Source organism: Seriola lalandi, unplaced genomic scaffold, assembly GCF_002814215.2.
Source record: "Seriola lalandi dorsalis isolate HSWRI2012SDOR001 ecotype SW California unplaced genomic scaffold, Sedor1 jcf7180002054326, whole genome shotgun sequence".
Lineage (NCBI taxonomy): Eukaryota > Metazoa > Chordata > Actinopteri > Carangiformes > Carangidae > Seriola > Seriola lalandi.
The window spans coordinates 635,022-652,657 of NW_019524879.1; the positions used below are offsets into that span (position 1 = coordinate 635,022).

At 41.3% G+C, this 17,636-nt stretch overlaps 1 protein-coding gene across 3 annotated transcripts in view; it reads right to left on the minus strand.

Annotated features, from left to right (window-relative positions):
• utrn (utrophin) overlaps window positions 1-17,636 on the minus strand; it is a 170,390-nt gene that overhangs the window by 63,812 nt on the left and 88,942 nt on the right. For all 3 annotated transcript variants that reach the window (XM_023407066.2, XM_087174192.1, XM_087174191.1), the window contains 2 exons: window positions 5,381-5,553; window positions 3,619-3,775 (listed from right to left, as the gene is read on the minus strand). In XM_023407066.2, the coding sequence (XP_023262834.1) occupies window positions 3,619-3,775; window positions 5,381-5,553 (330 nt within the window). The remainder of the gene's footprint in view (window positions 1-3,618; window positions 3,776-5,380; window positions 5,554-17,636) is intronic.

Below are 17,636 nucleotides of genomic sequence, written 5' to 3' on the forward strand. Positions count from 1 at the left end.
CTCTCAGACAGAAGCTAATGCAACAATTGTGTTGGAAACACAAAACAAACAGGACTTCCTTTCCTCTTCATATAAAACTCTGTCCTTCCTCTTTTCTCCTGAGCTGTATGTACTTCTGTTTTCTGCTTCCTGTCCATCACTTTCTTGCCTGACTGTTCGGACTACTGCTCTCTCATATTTTTTTCCCTCTGATTCTTTAATAACAGCAATATCCGTTTCTCTCTGTTGGGCTAAGTGGCTTAGCCTTCCTCTTTTATCTTTCCGAGTCTACCAGAAAAAAAGGGGCAGAAAAAAAAGACAGGTTTTTCCACTTAGTCCTTCTAAGCCCTCCCTACCTCATAGATACCAATTTCCATATAGCTGTACACATTTCCTTCATTTCTGTGACAGAGCAGCTGGCATGTGTGTGTGTATCACTGAGTGACTGAAGTGTGTGTGTGTGTGTGTGTGTGTGTGTGTGTGTGTGTGTGTGTGTGTGTATGTTTGCGTGAGCACAGGGGACTCAATGTGTGTGTCTGTTGGTGTAAGCAAGCAATAGAGCATGACATGTTCAAAGCCCCAGCTCTTTGTGCTGCTCAGCCCCCTCATAACTCTCAGGGTCGCAGAGACCTCCAGGCCAATCTATTAAGAATACAGAAGAGGAAGCAAAGGGAAAAATATAACATAGTCCAAATGAAAAGTGAGCCTTCCTCACTTTCAACTCCCCTGTTCCATTATTTCTTATTTCGGCATTCTCAAAGCCGAAGACCTGGAGATGAACAAGGGAATAGAGAGAAGGTAGAGTGAGATGGAAAGAGAAAGGAGGAGTGTAAAGAAAGGAGATGCAGAGCGGAATGACAGCAAACGAGACACAAGAGCCGAAAGAGGGTAATGAGAAAAGGAAGGTGAATGTGGAGATGCAGGAAGGTTGTATTCTCTTGTGGTTATTGTGCGGTCTCAGCCCCATTCCTTATCTAATGGAGCTTGTCTGATCTGCTGGGTTGAAGCCTGTCTCTGCTCTCTGTCAGGTGGTGGGTACAAGACACAGAGGGAGCCTCAATATCATCTCAGACCTCAGAGGACAAATTTTGATTAACATGGACAGCTACTAACTGTCTCATCCCTCAAAGTACAAGTGAAACTAAAACTTAGCTATTGAGTTTTCATGCCAGTTCTTAACTGGCAAACAATACAGCAGATTATCTCTTTCTTTTTGAGTCCATCTCTCAAACTTGATTGTAGTTTTTTGCTCCCTGGTGTACAATATATTCACATGGTCTGGCACTGTCGTGGCTGCGATATTCTTTTCTTAATATGTTTTTAGCCAAGATTGTGGGAAAACTATTATTCTTTTCACAGTCTGCTCTGCTTTTGTATGATGATTCTTTGTTAAATCGTTAAAAGACTACACTTAGCAGGCCTTAAAGCAGCCAAGAAATTGATCATCTGCCATTGGAAAGAGCCAGACTCTGACTTCACAGCTGATCAGTTATCGCTGACTTTCTCGATATTTTGTCTTTTCTAAGTGGCTGCAAGAATGCACATGTGAATGTGTCAGAATGGGGTTTAAAATTCCTATGTCTTATAGACTTTTTTGAAATGTATTAAAACATTTTTTTTTCCATTCTTCCATTCTAACAGTTTTTTGCCTTTTTTATTTTTTCTTTATTCATTTTTCTCCTTCCATGTAATAGTATTGACGTGTCTTTGATACACCTCCTTATAATTGAGGACATATCTCCCTTCATTGTTTTTGGAAACTGATTTGGTCTCTGTGTACGTGGTTGCTTGATTAGTCTGGACTGGTATTGCCTCGACCTCGAAAATATAAAGTAATATATAATTACATTATATATTGTAATGCTTAGAAATGTTTTTCACACTGTAATAAAATTGTACACATCCTTAAAGTAGTTGCACAGGGGCACACTTTAGCTTTTGTCATATGAAGGTCTAGCAAGTGTCACACAAACACACTCTTACAAGTGTGTTTGTGATTCTGCGCCCACGCATGGCTGCACGTATGTTTACTCTCAAAGCTTTTTAGGCGACAAAATAATAGTGTTGTAAACGAGGTGCGGAGAAACACATTACGATGTCAAGAGCAACATCATCAGTGACGGCCGGCGGACTGAGAGTAGCCACAGGGTGGGTCATCTATCTGAAAGCAATTACAAAGCAACACACTATCGCAATAACCAGTGGTTAGAATAAATAATATAGAGGGGAACACGGAAGACAAATAGCGCTGATGACAAAGGTGTGAATGAGACGGCACAAGGATGGTATTGATCTTTTTGAGAACAGTAATACAGTGTGGTATATGGGTGATAAATAACAATAACTCTAAGAATGAAACAGGTGGAACAGTATTTTGATATTAACTCTCCGCTGATACAAGTTTTATGTATGGCTGCTGCTGAGTTACTGTAACAACACTACTGATCATTAACCACGGAGACATAAAACACAGTGGCATGATTAGGCTTGACTGCTGCAATGTGTAGCTCAGATGAATGCAGTGTAACCACACTGCTGATGAGCCAGACATTTGATAATGTCATGGTGATTATTGCAACTGCTTTACAGTCACAGTGTCGTCTTGTGGTTTCAGCACTGACTGTTCATCACATTTGTAGAAATTGAATCCAGTGAATGAATCCATTGCATATGAACACTTCAAAATAAGGTACATCAGCTGCCTGCTTATCCATTATGGTCAGGAACATTACAGAGAATAGGTAGGGTGAGCAAGATTTTTTCTGTTAGTGTCAGACACTGTAAGCCAGCGCTGTCGTACTTGGTCTAGTCTGGCAGCAGTTTGATGCTTAATTATGTAGACAGAAGTGTTGAGTGTGTTTTGTCTATATACTGTATACAGAGGCTTTTTTTTCCACATAAGACATTTTGACACGTCAGGGTAAGACAGTACAGGTATAAATAATAAAGTGAACGATGGCTCAGTTACACGGTCCTGGTTTTGTGAATGCCAGCACAGTGTCATGGTTTACTGGGATCCTTGAAGAGAATGGAGCCATTGTTAAAGTTATTAGCCACACTAGTGCTTCCCCACCTCCTGAGTCAAAAGGATGACTATGGTTGTGTATCTTACGATGTGGCAGTGGTCATTTTATCAACATGATGCATGTTATGAATATTCTCAGTCATCCAGTTGCCTTTGACTAAAACTCAAACACAAACACCCACTGGAGTGTTTATGTTTAAGTTTATTTTGGGCTCTGCAAAGGCTGAAGATGGGAGGCACCAGAATTTTGTGAGATCGAACTCCATGAATCAATAGGAATGATACTTTTTTTTTTTTCACTCTTATAGTAGTAAAAAATGAATATAAGGGTCAAGGAGATGTCAGTCAAGCACAGTCCATAAGTGAAAACACCTTGTTAGGGCATTCAAGTAGGGCCTTGAATACTTATGCAGTACATAACATGGTGCTGAATGTATCAAGCTGCTATAACGTATACAGAAGAAAGCCATACTGCCTTTTTTTTTTAAGACTGTCAAATTGTGACAAATTCCAAAAATTCCTCTTTTTGGAGACTTGATGAAAACAATGAGGGACAAGAGATGATAAATGTTGCATCGGGTGGCAGGAACATTGCCTGTGGCGATAGTACTTACCGAGCAGTGGTTCTGCTGCTGTAGCAAGGTGGGTACATCTCCTCCAATGGGCATTTGCTTGGCAAGGTCTTCATCCTTCATGCAGATCCACCTCCACAGCTCCTCCAGGAGACCCAGCAGACGGGACCAGCGCTCAGCACTCGCCTCCAGATGGGCTCTGCCAACGAACACCATCCACTTAAACTATTATTATACTGTATACATTTTCAGCTCTCACCGCTGAAGCATATACAGTCTTGTACTGACAACTCTAAGACAGAGACACATCTGTACTATAGCATTGCTTCTTACGTTCCATAATATGTTCAGGCAGGTTCACATTAATATGATGGTAGATTTAGCACCTTTTAAAGGCTGACACTTGTATTCATACAGAAGTAAAGCCAGATATATTCTTTTATTTCTAGTAAACGTATTATATAAAAGGCTTAAAGCTTAGGAAAATCATCTAACTACAAAACCTCTATAAAAAACGCATCGCTGACCACTCAAGGGAGGCTGCTGCCCTTCTGGAGAAGGTGTTATTTGTTTAAGGCAACACAGCTGGCTGCTAATTGTGTGGGTGGTATTACACATGGAATATGTGTTGATAAGCACTTTTGTGGGCATAATGTATCCGAACACTGTGTACAGAGACCACATATTGCCACTCGCCAAGTTAGCCTTAATTACACATGTACCGCAATTAAGGCAAAATGGGCTGCACACATTCAACACACACGGTGCCTCACCTCCCACACACATGCACACACACACACACACACACACAGATCTCTCACTGTCTATTTTTCTCTCGCCTGTCTTCCCGTGGAACAAGTCCAGCCTATTATGTCTGCACTGCCTGACCTTGAATCACTCCCATTTATTCTTTTCCACTGAAAACGAGCTAGTTTCAGCACAGAATCTTTCCCCACACTTTTTTTTATTTCATTTTTTTTTTTTTATTTCCCTCGGTTCCTCCTCAGCCTCTCTAACCTTTCCCCCTGCCCCTGTAGCTTTGTTGTGCTCCTGTGCTGCTTCTCTCCACCCTCTTCCCTCCTCTTTGCCTTTGAACAAACGAACATCTCCATCTGGTCCTGTCAACTTCACTTCCACCTTCACTTTCTTCATCCTCTACATCGCCACCCATCACCAATCATATTTATTTATGTCGAGGATGTGGCTGACGCTGCACTGGCTGTGTCCTCAGAAGTTTATGTGCCACTGTGGTGGCTCTCAGGTCCTTTTTCATCCCTGTCTTCCATGGGGGACAGAGTGGAAAACAGGAGCTACTGTGTCTGTACAGCTGATAGGAAACACAGCAATATTCCACAATGTGCTGTGCTGTATGTCAAAACATGTGAGTCATGTTCCATCATGAATTGGACTGTTTTCTTTTCATGAGCCGAGAGTGTTGATCCAGTAGTGTACAGTAACAGTAAGGGAGATATATTATGAGTTAAATGCATGAGTGCAGTGTATTGGTGTCCCAGATGGAAGCTTTCTTTTTTGTTGTTTTCTTATTTGACAAGTGAGAATAACACTCTCTCTTGGAAACTAACTTCTACAATGTGTGATTCACTGGTTGATTAAAATAGTAAACTGAAGCAGAGACCTACTTGAACCACTTCTATGATCAAGACCTTCCGCTTAGATGTTTTTTTCTTTGCAGAGATGAGAGCAACAAAAATAGCAGAAAGTTGAAATCTGAGCTGCACAACCCAAAACACTTGAGAAAGCGAAAACATGTCTATTTCTGAGTTTTGGATCGGGTTTTACTGACCGGATGTTGGCTGATTTGGCCTTCAGGTCGCTCCACCGTTGGTTCATATCATCCAGTCTGTGTTGGAGGAACACAGCCTCCTCTGAACTGCCCAGAGCCTTGACCATCTTCGACTTGTTTCCGTCCACACTCTTGTAGATGTCATTGTGGGCGTCGATCTCAGCCTGGATGTCCTGCAAACACACAGAAAAAGAAGAATTGTCACAGCTGACCATTTCGACAGGGAAAGTTTCTGTGAAAACGTACTGTACAGTCAAGGAAAGCAAAGTAAGTTCATATCACACGCACCAAGAATTGGATGTCACAGTCCTCTACGCTGTCACAGCTGATTATTCATGAACCGAAAATAACATTGGATTTTGTCACAAAGACTAGTCTTGAGGGAGTTCACGCTATACTGCTCACAACATTTCCAGAGGGCAGAGAAGTTTATATTTTCTTGAAATGTTCTTGAAGTACTTTTTGACTCTTTTGACAAAAAAGATTTTAACTCCCACCCTTTCACTGGAAGGGCCAACCAGGAGCAAGTCTCAAAGAAATATCTGCCTTCGTACTAATGCCGCATTAAGTCATAACAGGGATACACCAAAGCAAGCTTTCCTAATTTTATGCTCAGATACAGTATGCAATGCTAATGTAATGAGGTGCCATTCCAAAATATTGTGTTTGTGTGTGTGTGTGTGTGTGTGTGTGTGTGTCTACAAGAGGCCATCACATTAAGTACTGTGACGAAGCACGATTTTTCCATGTATGCGTGTGTGTGAGTGTCCTCTATTACACAACCACATCTCAAAGGGTATGTGTGAGTGTTTGTGTGTGAGGGTTGAACCACAAGGGGGGCTGACGCAAGCCGAGGATCCTGTCAAATGTTTTATTTTTAGATGTGTAAAACTGCTCCATTTTTTCTTCTCCCTCTCTCTCTCTCTCACTCTCTCTCTCTCTACTGGGACTCCCCTCCGTTCAACCCATTTCAACTGCAGATAAAAAAGAGACTCCAATACCATATGGATGAGTGTAACACTGCCTGCAGCACAGAGACAGATTTGCAAATGGGACAAAATTAGAGTTGGTAAGGAAACCGTAATGGTACCTATAGCCTTCAACGGTACAGTAATAAAACTTTGGACATTGTGTGCGAAATGATCCATCTTCAGTGCCTGAAGTTGTTACTTGTGTATCCTTCTCATTGCAGTATTATAGATGATGCTATTAACCGAGTTTCATTTTACAATCGCTGTAAAACTGCTTATCAAAGAAAATTCTTTTAATGTTGCCGCACTGTTTTATTGTAGTCTCTGCATTATTAAAATAAATGACCAATTATAAAAAGAAGTTATTAACAGTTAGCAGAAGATTGTTCCCAGTCTGCACAAATCCGTAAATTAAGCAAAAACAAAATTACACACTGTAAAAAAAAAAAAAAAAAAAAAATGCATGTGTACCGTGACCAGCAACGGAAACTTGCTGTAATGGTACAAATGTGGTACTACAATAATTGTTCAACACCAGCTAAAATCACACAAGAAAAATATCTACACATGTAATTACTTTAATTAATTAAGATACTGAAGATGTGGGAAAACACATGGGAGACACACATGGAGTGGATGTTTGATGCACATGTCTACACGTACCATGTGTACATTTAGTGGAACATGTTACAACAGTTCAGTTACTCTGGAAAGTGTTCTTGGGAAAAAAAGTGGGCAACATATTGTCCAGCTACAGTAGAACCAGGCTACACACAAAACACCTTTCAATTACCACAGGCAATTTGTTGCAATTTATTGAATGCCAATAGATATTTCACAAAGGCTGAAGCAAATCCCTCACTATGATCTGCAAGGATAATCACCTGCTGGATTTTTGACACAGCTGAAACGCCTGTGAAAGGTCACAGAAGAGAGAGAGGAAGACACAGACAGAAAGACAGACAACGAAAAAGAAAGACAGAAGGACAGACAAAGAGTGAAAGACAGAAAGTCATTCTGCCACTGAGCCAGCTGGCTATGTTTCAAGTCATTACCGAAGTGCTTCCCTTTTGTTTTTCTTTAGCACTTTTACTTCTGCTATTTGGAAGTCACACTGACTGCACACACCAGCACATACACGCACAGAAGGCACAGACTGTGCAGGCACATAAAGGCGCATATATTCATTTACAAAAGCTCCCTTTAAATCTCATTTCCAGTGAAAGGCTACTTTGAGCCAGCGGTTTATGTATGTCAACTTGTATCCTGGTGCTTAAGTGCGGTAACTGATCACTTTCTCTCTCACTCACTATCTCTCAGTAAAAGAGACGTATACACACAATATTTGTGTGCCACAGGTCATCATGTGAGCAATGACATTCATTCAATTTGGGGTTTAGAGTGTGGGTCCTGGCAAAGAATCTTAAATTTGGCTCTTCACAATGAAGACATACCCATAATCATGGAAGCAATTGACTCATACTTGTGAGTACACCAGATATAAAAACATACAAAATAAAACACAGACAGCTACTGACTCAACTAAATCACTACTTCTCTGACGCGCTACCACACACACACACATACACACAGATGTGTATGTGTGTGTGAGTGGGTAGAAAGGCAGCAGAAAGGTTAATGGGTTCTGGATCTCATACACACTGTAATGAGTGATGGAGTTTTGTTGGCTCTGGGCTCTTTGGAGCACAGATAAGATGGCACGGAGTCTCCCTCCAAACTCAAGTCACGGCTACTACTTGAGCTTCAAGAAAAATGAGAACATTAAACACATGGTCACACTGTGGTTAGAGTAAAATACACACAAACATGCTGATTTGATGATGATAATTTTACCCAAAACAGGTATTTTATAATATATAATGACCCTTTCTGGGCTAAGCTTTGTTTGTCTTTAGCCCTTATAAAAACACAATTACAGTAAAGGTCTGCTTTGACAAATTAGGTCCAATTCAAGACTCTGGGTTCTTCATTCTGTACTAATTCTCTCTCTGCACGGTAGCTCTACCTAATAAGTAGCAAAGCAGGACAGAACCGATTATTCCATTTTAATGAGTTCAAGAGTGACTGCTCAGACCTCATAAAGCTGACTACATTAGGCCACAACATAGGGAGAGATGGGGTTGAACATTAGCTGTGTTTGTATTCATGGGCTGTAGCATTTGAAATTGCATTCAAAAGGTACTGAATCACCAAGGCCAAGCTGTCCTAAAAAATCCTAAAATCTGTAGACATATACCTGTTCAAACTTTCTGAGGAACTCCTGCAGGCTGAAGTTCAAGCCAATCATATTGGAGTTTGTTCTCTGACTCCTCCCACTCGCTCCAGTGCCTACATCTTCTCTACTGTCATACAAGCGAAGGGTTGGTAAGTCCTCCAGTGGTTATGGTCAAAACTTTCAAGGTCAGGGCACAGGTTAATAGCAAATCCAAAGTTTGAACAATTTTGAATCCAACTACAGAGAAACCCAGCTCTTGAAAAAAATTCCAACACAAAACGGTCAAATCCAGGTCGTAATCCCAAAACAGGCGATTTACACACTTCACACAACCTTTGGCAGCACTTGTGCATGCATGCCAGTGTGTGTGTTCGCCCAATCCCACCACATGTTCGTAGCATCCTTTTCAGACAGGCAGCCAGTCTGAGTGGGGGGGGGGGGGCTGACAACTACCCTGCAGTCATGCTTCAGCGCTGGGACTGGGATTAACGGGACGATTGGTGCCACTGGAGATTTGACAAAGTAGCAGTTGGAGGCTGACAGCAGAGTTCCTCTGGCCAGGAATGGGGCATTGAAACTGGGAGGGAAATCCAACAAATCTTGGGTGGAGGTCTGCAAAGTGGAGATAACAGTTTGTGTCTTGAGGGACAGACAGTCTGATGCAAACTGCCCAGTGGCCGAGGACAGGTCTGGCTCTCTCCTTCAACTTTGCTGTGCTTCCCTTCCTCCACTTCCCCTCTGGGTATGAAGGAAGCTGTTTACACGATGTCCAGCAGCCCAACCCAGGGCAGGGCTGGGGCGTTTGTTCTCAATTGCAAAGATAAAAAGCACTTTATCCCTGCCAGTCACACAAACCTACACACTTCAACAGGAGAGACGGCGGCACAAAGAGGCACATGGTTTGCCTTCTCCTTCCCCTGAGTAAAGGTAATGCAGGCTCAGAGAGACAGTCACCTCAGTGTCTGCCTTCCTCCCCGACCCTCAGGTCTCCAGCCCCGGTCTGGTCTCGCTCTATCACACCCTTCTAATCACTGCCATGACTGGGCCACTTAGTCAAAGAATGCCTTCTTCTTTCTCCGGAGCCACGTGTTGGCAGGGAGCTGCCTGAAGGCTTGATGTCTCGATCCCGGGCAGCGAGTCTGCCTCGCCGGCCTCTTTGAGTTGGAGCTCTGCTGATTATCTCTTTTCCTCTTGAGAAGAAGGATAGGTTGATTTGTTTGCCATCCCGTCCTTTCTCCCCTCCTCGGACGAGGAAACTTATTAAAAAGTTATGTTTCTTCTTTAGCTTTTTCTTCCCATGGGGGGGTCACACAAACACCCAGGCTGGTGTCCCCATCCTCTCTCTTCTCCCTCTGTTGCACTCTTTCTCTCTGGCCACTAGCCCCACTCTTCCACACAGCTGTTTATTATTTTAATCAGTATCCTCCCTTTCCCCTCCTCTCTCTACCTCTCTCTCTCTCCCTCTCTCTCTCTCTCCCCTAAACTAACTAAACACACAACACACCCACTTCCTGAGGCCTGTACAGGCAGGGAGGATGGTAGAAAGTGGAGAGTTTCAGAGAAAAGTAAAATTTTGATGTAATTTAAATAAGGATCATTATTCAGTATGTGCAAAACTAAGAATGGGAAGATGAAAGTGATGAAAGTAAGAAAGTTCAGAGTTTCATTGGGGGAACTTTCTACCCATGTAGCCAAGGACTGAGGAAAACATGTGGCTGTTTTGTTAAAAGAATGGGGAAAAAAAGAAAGTTATGGTGTTTGGGATGATGGGGTGGCTGTGTGTCAGGACAGGGCTGATATAATCCCCAGCAAAGAGACTTTTTCCTGCATTTTATTCAATAAAAAACACCTTTCCTGAACAACTCTTATGCAAGTTTCAACTCCTAGAACTACAGAAATACTAAAACCTGTTACATTTCATATCCCACAATTTGAATACCATCTGCCTACAGAGGACTAAATCAAGTAAGAGCTGAAGTTCATACTATAAAAACAAAGGCTAAATGCTTTGAAGTCTATAAATGGTGGGTTATAACAATGGAGCGGCTTGGATAACAGCTGTAGTCTATAGGGCAATGTTAAAAAGGTGCAAACATTAAAATGCATTCCATATATTAAACCTGTACATAGAATCTGTGACTGTTGACTTGTGTATGAGTGTGTGTTGGCATTTTGAACAGCAGGGCAGACATGTGGTGTGCATCAAAGACATGCAGACAGATGGCTGTCAAGTGAGAAAAAAATACAATGCAATGTTACATATTCATAAGACAAAGACTTTGAAGTGTGCTTAGCTAATTAAAAATATTTACATACCCAAGGCCCTTAAACAGCATTTCTGATGTATGGTGACAAATATATACTGTTTGAGGGCTTTCCAGTGAAGGATGTAAAATTAACTGGTTAGCATTGGCTAATTTGACGAGCATAACTAATTCAACAATGAGTGGAAACTGAGATTAAAGGGAAAAAGGCGAGATGAAACAACCTTTTCGTGAGACAATTTTGGGTTACCAAGGGTTTTGAAGCTTCAGACTTCTAAAACCGAGACTGTCATTCACAATAACAGACACTTATTAAGAATGCAAACACGCACATATATAGAGATTAAGGCAGGAGACGTGGGGGTTAATGTCGGGCTACATTACTAAACTAAGCGGATTAGGACCATTACAGGGGTAAGAATGTAACGCTTCCAGTCCCTCAGGCAAAACGAGTAAAGGAGGGAAGAGGGAAAAATAAAGTTGACTGAATAAGAAGAGAGCGACAGAGACGACAAGATCCGAGGTGTAACACTTACAATAAGTGAAGGACCAGGCTAAAAACATCCAAAAATAAATAATAAAATAATGAATAGTCATCAGAGCAGAAAAACGTGTCGGAAACTGGAAGAATGTGAGGGAGAGTAAAGAGACAGAAAGATAAAGTGATAATCATTCAGTCCTCTCCATCATGGCTCTGATTTCTCTACTTTTCCAGCTAAAGAGGCTACATGTTACAGTATTGTTGTGACTTACTCCGCCATCATGGCCTTGGATTTGGACAAAGAAGTTTTGTTTACTTATCATTACAGCTGCACAATTAAATATTCTTAGATCAACGGTGGATCAAATGACTACAGTCTGTGTGACATTGAGAGCAATGCTCATGGCCTGATGAACACACAGACAATCATCACCAACTCTGCAGCTCCCCTCAGCTCTAAGGTTGTTTTGGTTTTTACAGCCCACAGTTTTACTTTTTGGTTCACTCTCAGCACCTTCATTTCCAGAAGCAGCATGCGGCTGTTTTTAGTGAAAAAGCTCTAAAATAAAAAACCCCTAATGTACTCTAGCTGCCCAACACCAAAAACCAGAGAGACCGTGTGGATGATGAACATAGTGGAGCAATTAGCAGCTAAAGACCGAGATATTTCCCTCAGGATTTGGTGTGGAACAAAAACAGAGCCAAAACGAGAGTGAACATTAGACTGCAACACAAGAGTCAAAATGAATGCTAATTTTGCTCTGTGTGTAGAAAGACATTTGCAATTACAACTATGTAAGGTGATAGTATGCCAATACTGCACTTAATAGTTTGATTTTCTACTTCAAAATAGATTTATTGTTGCACAACTGTAGACATTTTTGACAAATAATGTGTGTGAAATGTCTTTGTGTGACAGATAATTATGAGAAAGAGAGGCCAGGAAAGTTGAGGCGACTAGATTGTGCAGTTTAAGATCATTTCAGTGTAGCAGGATTAAAAAGAATTAAGTCAAAGAATCCATTCACAAACCTGCAAAGTCAAAATCTGTTCAATTATATTAGACATTTTTTCTACTATTTTACTCATTGTGCTCATTTCCATTTGTCAACAAGCATTGTATTCTTCTACTAACAAAAGCCTAAAGAGAAGAGACACTTGAGATTGAAAAAATTGAAAAAAACAAAAACAAAATAAGAGAAGAGCAAGTATATTAAAATCTGAAATACATTTGATCAAAAAACTCTCAAACAAATGCAGCTAATCCTGTCCCACTGTGAACCAGTTTGGCCTTAAAATCCCAAATAGAGAGAAGACTGCCAAAAGAGACAACATGAAAGATTCAAAGAGCAGCAGCGGAAACCAAAAGAAAAACAGTTTGCTGTCTCAGGTGATGTCAAGAGGGAGCAGAGGCCATGCTGTTTAAATAAAGTTGGGAAACCATATCACAGGATGACAAACAGAGCAATTGAACACCAGAGTGAACAAAGACAGATATGGCCAGATAAACACACATACACAAATACCCCACCCCCACAACCCAATTCTAATAGCAGTCCTCTCTACCATGGCATAGCGCAGTAGCTATTCCCCTGTCGGATCATCAAAGATTCATCTGATCCCATCTAATCCAGGTTCCCTGCCACTACAATGTAGAGCATTGGGCAAAAAAATCAATGTAGCCATAGGATTCCACTGTAATTCTCAGCTTCTCAAATAGGCTGCATCCAATGAGATCACCTCCTGTGCCCCAGGTTATCACTAAATCGCCTCTTCCTGTCGGAGGGCAGCACCTTTCTGGGGAGATCAGGGCCCTGATGTGTGTGTATATATATATATGTGTGTGTGTGTATGTGTATATAATTGGCTGACAGAGAAGTTCTTCTTTGCTGCTCATTTGGCAGGATAACAAACAGAGGAACAAGTCGTAGTGGGGGTACAGACATGAAAGAACTCTTCCTGTATATTAAAAATCTGGTGCTCTGCATTCATGTATACTCTGCATCAATGCATACTTGAATTGGAGATTTACTGTAACACAATAATGTAAGCATATTTTTAGTTAAGAGGATGAATGTTTCATATTCTGTGTCTCCAATGAAAAGAGCATCTGATATAAGGAAGTATCTGATTTACCTGGACCACGTACACACACATTATAGTATGTGTACCAGCTGACAGGACAAAAGTATTCATGAAACAAAAGGAATTCGTTCTCTTCATGCAGCAGTCTCTTGAGCTCACACTGCCAGAATGACATAGTTATATCTGACAAAGCCTGTCCACATGACTCTAGTGAAGGTCTCGCTAATCTAGTTTCTGTCCAAATCAGAGCAATTGTATGTCCACTTGAATCCAGATCAAATCCAAGATAACATAAAAACAAAACAACAGCTTGCTAAGTGTAATGGAAATCAACATAACATGAAGACAAAAGTCAAAGCAATAAAGCATGCCCCTGAAACTGTGAACTGCAAACGTGCACAATACAAAAGGCACTCTCTGACGCTCAATGACCTCCACTGATGTGATAGAGCAGCCGTTAGAGAGGGCAACAGGAGTCAAAGGTCATGCAGATCTCTCATAACTTATTCCAGGGATCCAATAATGGACCACAAGGCACACCCGTGTAATCATAAGTAAGAAAAAGGACATCCTGAAATTCATACGCAAGCTCCGAAAAAGGGAAATTAAAATTGATTAGAAGCACTGTGTGCTGTTGGCTGATAATCAGCTATTGATTCTGGAGAGCCTTTTCTGTTTCTGTGTGCTTACAAGACACTTGGGAGCTGGAATACATGAATGCATCGTTTCCAGTGAATTCCTGCTGTAACAGTAACAACAATGAGGTTTGATTTCATGAAAATGTTAAAGATTATACACTTAACACCAAAACTGAGGTCTCCTTTACAACAAGAAATAATTAATTCCTGGATAACAGCCCTTTTTAATTTCCAGAAATTGAATTTTGAGGAAAATCAACTTGCTGAATTGACTGAATTTTAAAACTAGAGGCCTGCTGAAGGCCCTCTAAATTCTTATCACCACCCTCTCCCCCTTTTATCACTGCTTTCCTCCAGCGGGGCATCTCTTTCACTTTCGCTCCTCTCCTCACAACTATTTCAAGCCATGCCTCCAGGGAACTGAGAGTCTAGATAGATAGATAGATAGATAGATAGATAGATAGATAGATAGATAGATAGATAGATAGATAGATAGATAGATAGATAGATAGATAGATAGATAACCATGTATAACCATGTATAACCCTAACCACAGTGGGTGGTCTGTCACCACGTCACCAAAGCACACCACAGTAGAAATAAAAAAAAAGCTGCTGTGACGTGATCGGTTCTGAATCTGCTGCCGCCTCCACCACGGGCCGAGATAGTAGTACAATTAGCGCATGAGCCCCCCACCTGCTGTGTTTGATGGGGAGGAATGGGGCCTCGAAAGGATAAATGACTGGACCAATTAGCACATTGCACTAAAGAAGTGTTGCTTCCAGCTGTAGAAGACCACTGTGTGAACAAAAACTCAAGAGGATGGTCCTGTGGACTTATGGAGCTGATGTCAAAATAATGACCCATCACACATCATAACTAAGAAAGTCCCAGTTGGAGGGAAAGACGAGAAAAGCCTTGAGCGTGAGGATAGAAAAACTAAAATGCAAACAATATGTTACACACACATACAAAGAAAATCACACTCGCACACACAGACACCCTCAGAGAAAAAGACAGGCGTTGTCATCATGATATAAAGACAGCAGACGGCCATGCAAGAGACAAGATGAAATTGATGGATGGAAGGTGATGATGATGAATTAGTACATGCTTAAGTGAATGAAGTGGAAAAAGTAATAAAGAAAAATGAGGAAAAAGCAAGAAAGACAGCAATAATATCAGTAAAAGCACAGATGGTATCATTGGAATACCCTCAAGAAAAGCAACAGCAAAGACAAATGTTCAGAAAGTGAAGTGTTCAGTCACAGAGGCATGACAGGATTACCTTAGGTTATTTTTCACTCATTTGAATTGCTTGTTTTTCGGGAGCAGAGAAAAAAAGATAGATGAATAACAGGTAGCGTGGGAAAGGGGGTATTCAAATCCTCCTGTGCCCCCACCTCCACCAAAAAAACATTCCACTAAAGTTTCTGACAACAACACCAAAATCCACCTGGTAATCACATACTCTCCGGGGAAGTCACATATTCATCAACATCACCACTGCCACCCACACATCCTTTTTAATATATTCCCTATATCAACTCAGCTGCTTTATAGATGGTTTGAAAGAAAAAATGGACTCATTCCTGATATATTTGCTTCATAAATATTAAGTCTGTCCTGTAGTTCACCCTCAACTTCAAACATTAGCCTTTCCTTTAAGCAGCAACTGAAGGTAAGCAGACACACTATTCAGAGGTACACAAAGATAACCTCAAAATCTCTGGACACTGTAAAGGCTCATAAAAAGTGACCCACTCTTCACATATTGTTTACAATTGCCTTTTATTGAGGGTTGCGACTTGCTGTTCAGCCCTGGTGTGACATTTACTTTTCCTCTGTCTGCGAGACAATTTATTGAGAGTTCACATCGTTCAATGAAGGGGAAGAGCTTCCCGATTGGAGTGGCCCCTGCTGGTTGAGGTCACGTTTTGAGCGAGCAGAGATGAAATAATCTGACAGTTTCTGTGCACCCTCAAAAAACTGCTCCATTGATCTTACAGATGGCCCAGCTGGGATTTTGAGGTGACGACTGCTTGAGAATTAGAACTTCATTATGGCTAAAAATCTATATGTAATATGCTTCCCGTTGACGGAACATCGTTTGGATCAATGACCACTACCCACACTGTGTCAGTCTCAGTTTAATGACTATAAATACTATGTCACTGTACTCAGCCACACAAACAGCACACAGGGAACAAGAAGAACTGATTGGTGATAGATAAACCACAATCACGCACTGTAAGGGTGTGTGTGTGTGTGTGACTGTCTACGAGCTACAGACAGAGTTCCTGTGCAGCCCCTCAGGGACAAACCACTGGGTGGGACTCACAACAGTGCTGCAGTTCTGGGGAAAGATAAGACCCTGGAGTTTCCGAACACCAAGCCCTACAACGTTACAGCACACACATGACATTTCTAGAGATCAAAACCAACGCCACAGATTCTGAATTTTTCCAATTCAAAAATTAGGGCTATGGAGGAGATTTTAGGGAACATCTTTGGTTGAAGGGATTAAGGCAATGACCATAAATAAAGCAAAAACTGCTCAAATAACTTTTAAAGCTGATAAATAGATTTTTGACCACATGGGAACAGATGGACACCAAACCAAACTCACAGCAACAGAACTTTTTCTGGCAAAGATTTTAACAAATATATATTTCTAATTACACATTCATCAGAAACAAAGCAACAAAGGCATCCCACAAGGACATTTTTGTACTGGTTAAGAAACAAAAAGGACATTTCAGATGGATTAAACAAGCAAACAAAGTTCTGATTAAAAAAGAACAAAGAGGAGGTCAAGAGTGAGAGTCAGTGAGGAGACATGATTGTTAAAACAATTTCAGCCAAGCCAACAGCAAAGATGTTCATAAGAATCAAAACAGCTGGCAAATCCCTGGTGGGCACTGAGTCAATGTCCAATAAAGTGCAGCTGAAATGAGGGTTAAGATACACGAGTATGTAATAATACACGCTGTGTATCATGCTGGCAAAGCAGGCCATTTAGTACCTTTTGAAAATATCAGCTTTTGAGTCTGCAAAAAGGCCATTATTTGTTTTGCATAACTGCTCAGACAGGGTTGTAAAGGTTTGTTGCTTACCAGAACATGCCACATTTTCCCTTCCAACCCTTTGCTGTGATTACTTCCTAGGTTTATAAGTCAAACCCTGGGGAGATTCAAACAAACACTATGAATTCTTTGCAAAACACTATTAGAACCATGCCAGGATACCAGATGAAAACAAAGCCAGCAGTGTTCAGTGAACACATAATGAGACAGAGAAAAGGAGGCTATGAGGAGGAAGCGATGACACTGACATTGTGGGTGCAAAGTGTATGATGAGTTCTTTTTATTGCAGTGTAGTGTTGTGGGTATACAGCCTATTTGCTCCCTCCACACCCCTGCTTCTCCATCCTACCCCTCTTATAAACTTTTCATCCCTTCTCTGAGTCATATTCGTCTTCCTCCCCTGCTCCCCAACTCCTCTTTCTTCCCCTCTCCCTCCTCCTCCTCCTCCTCTTCTATCTCCCGCTTTCAGCACCTCTATTTCATCCTACTCATCTT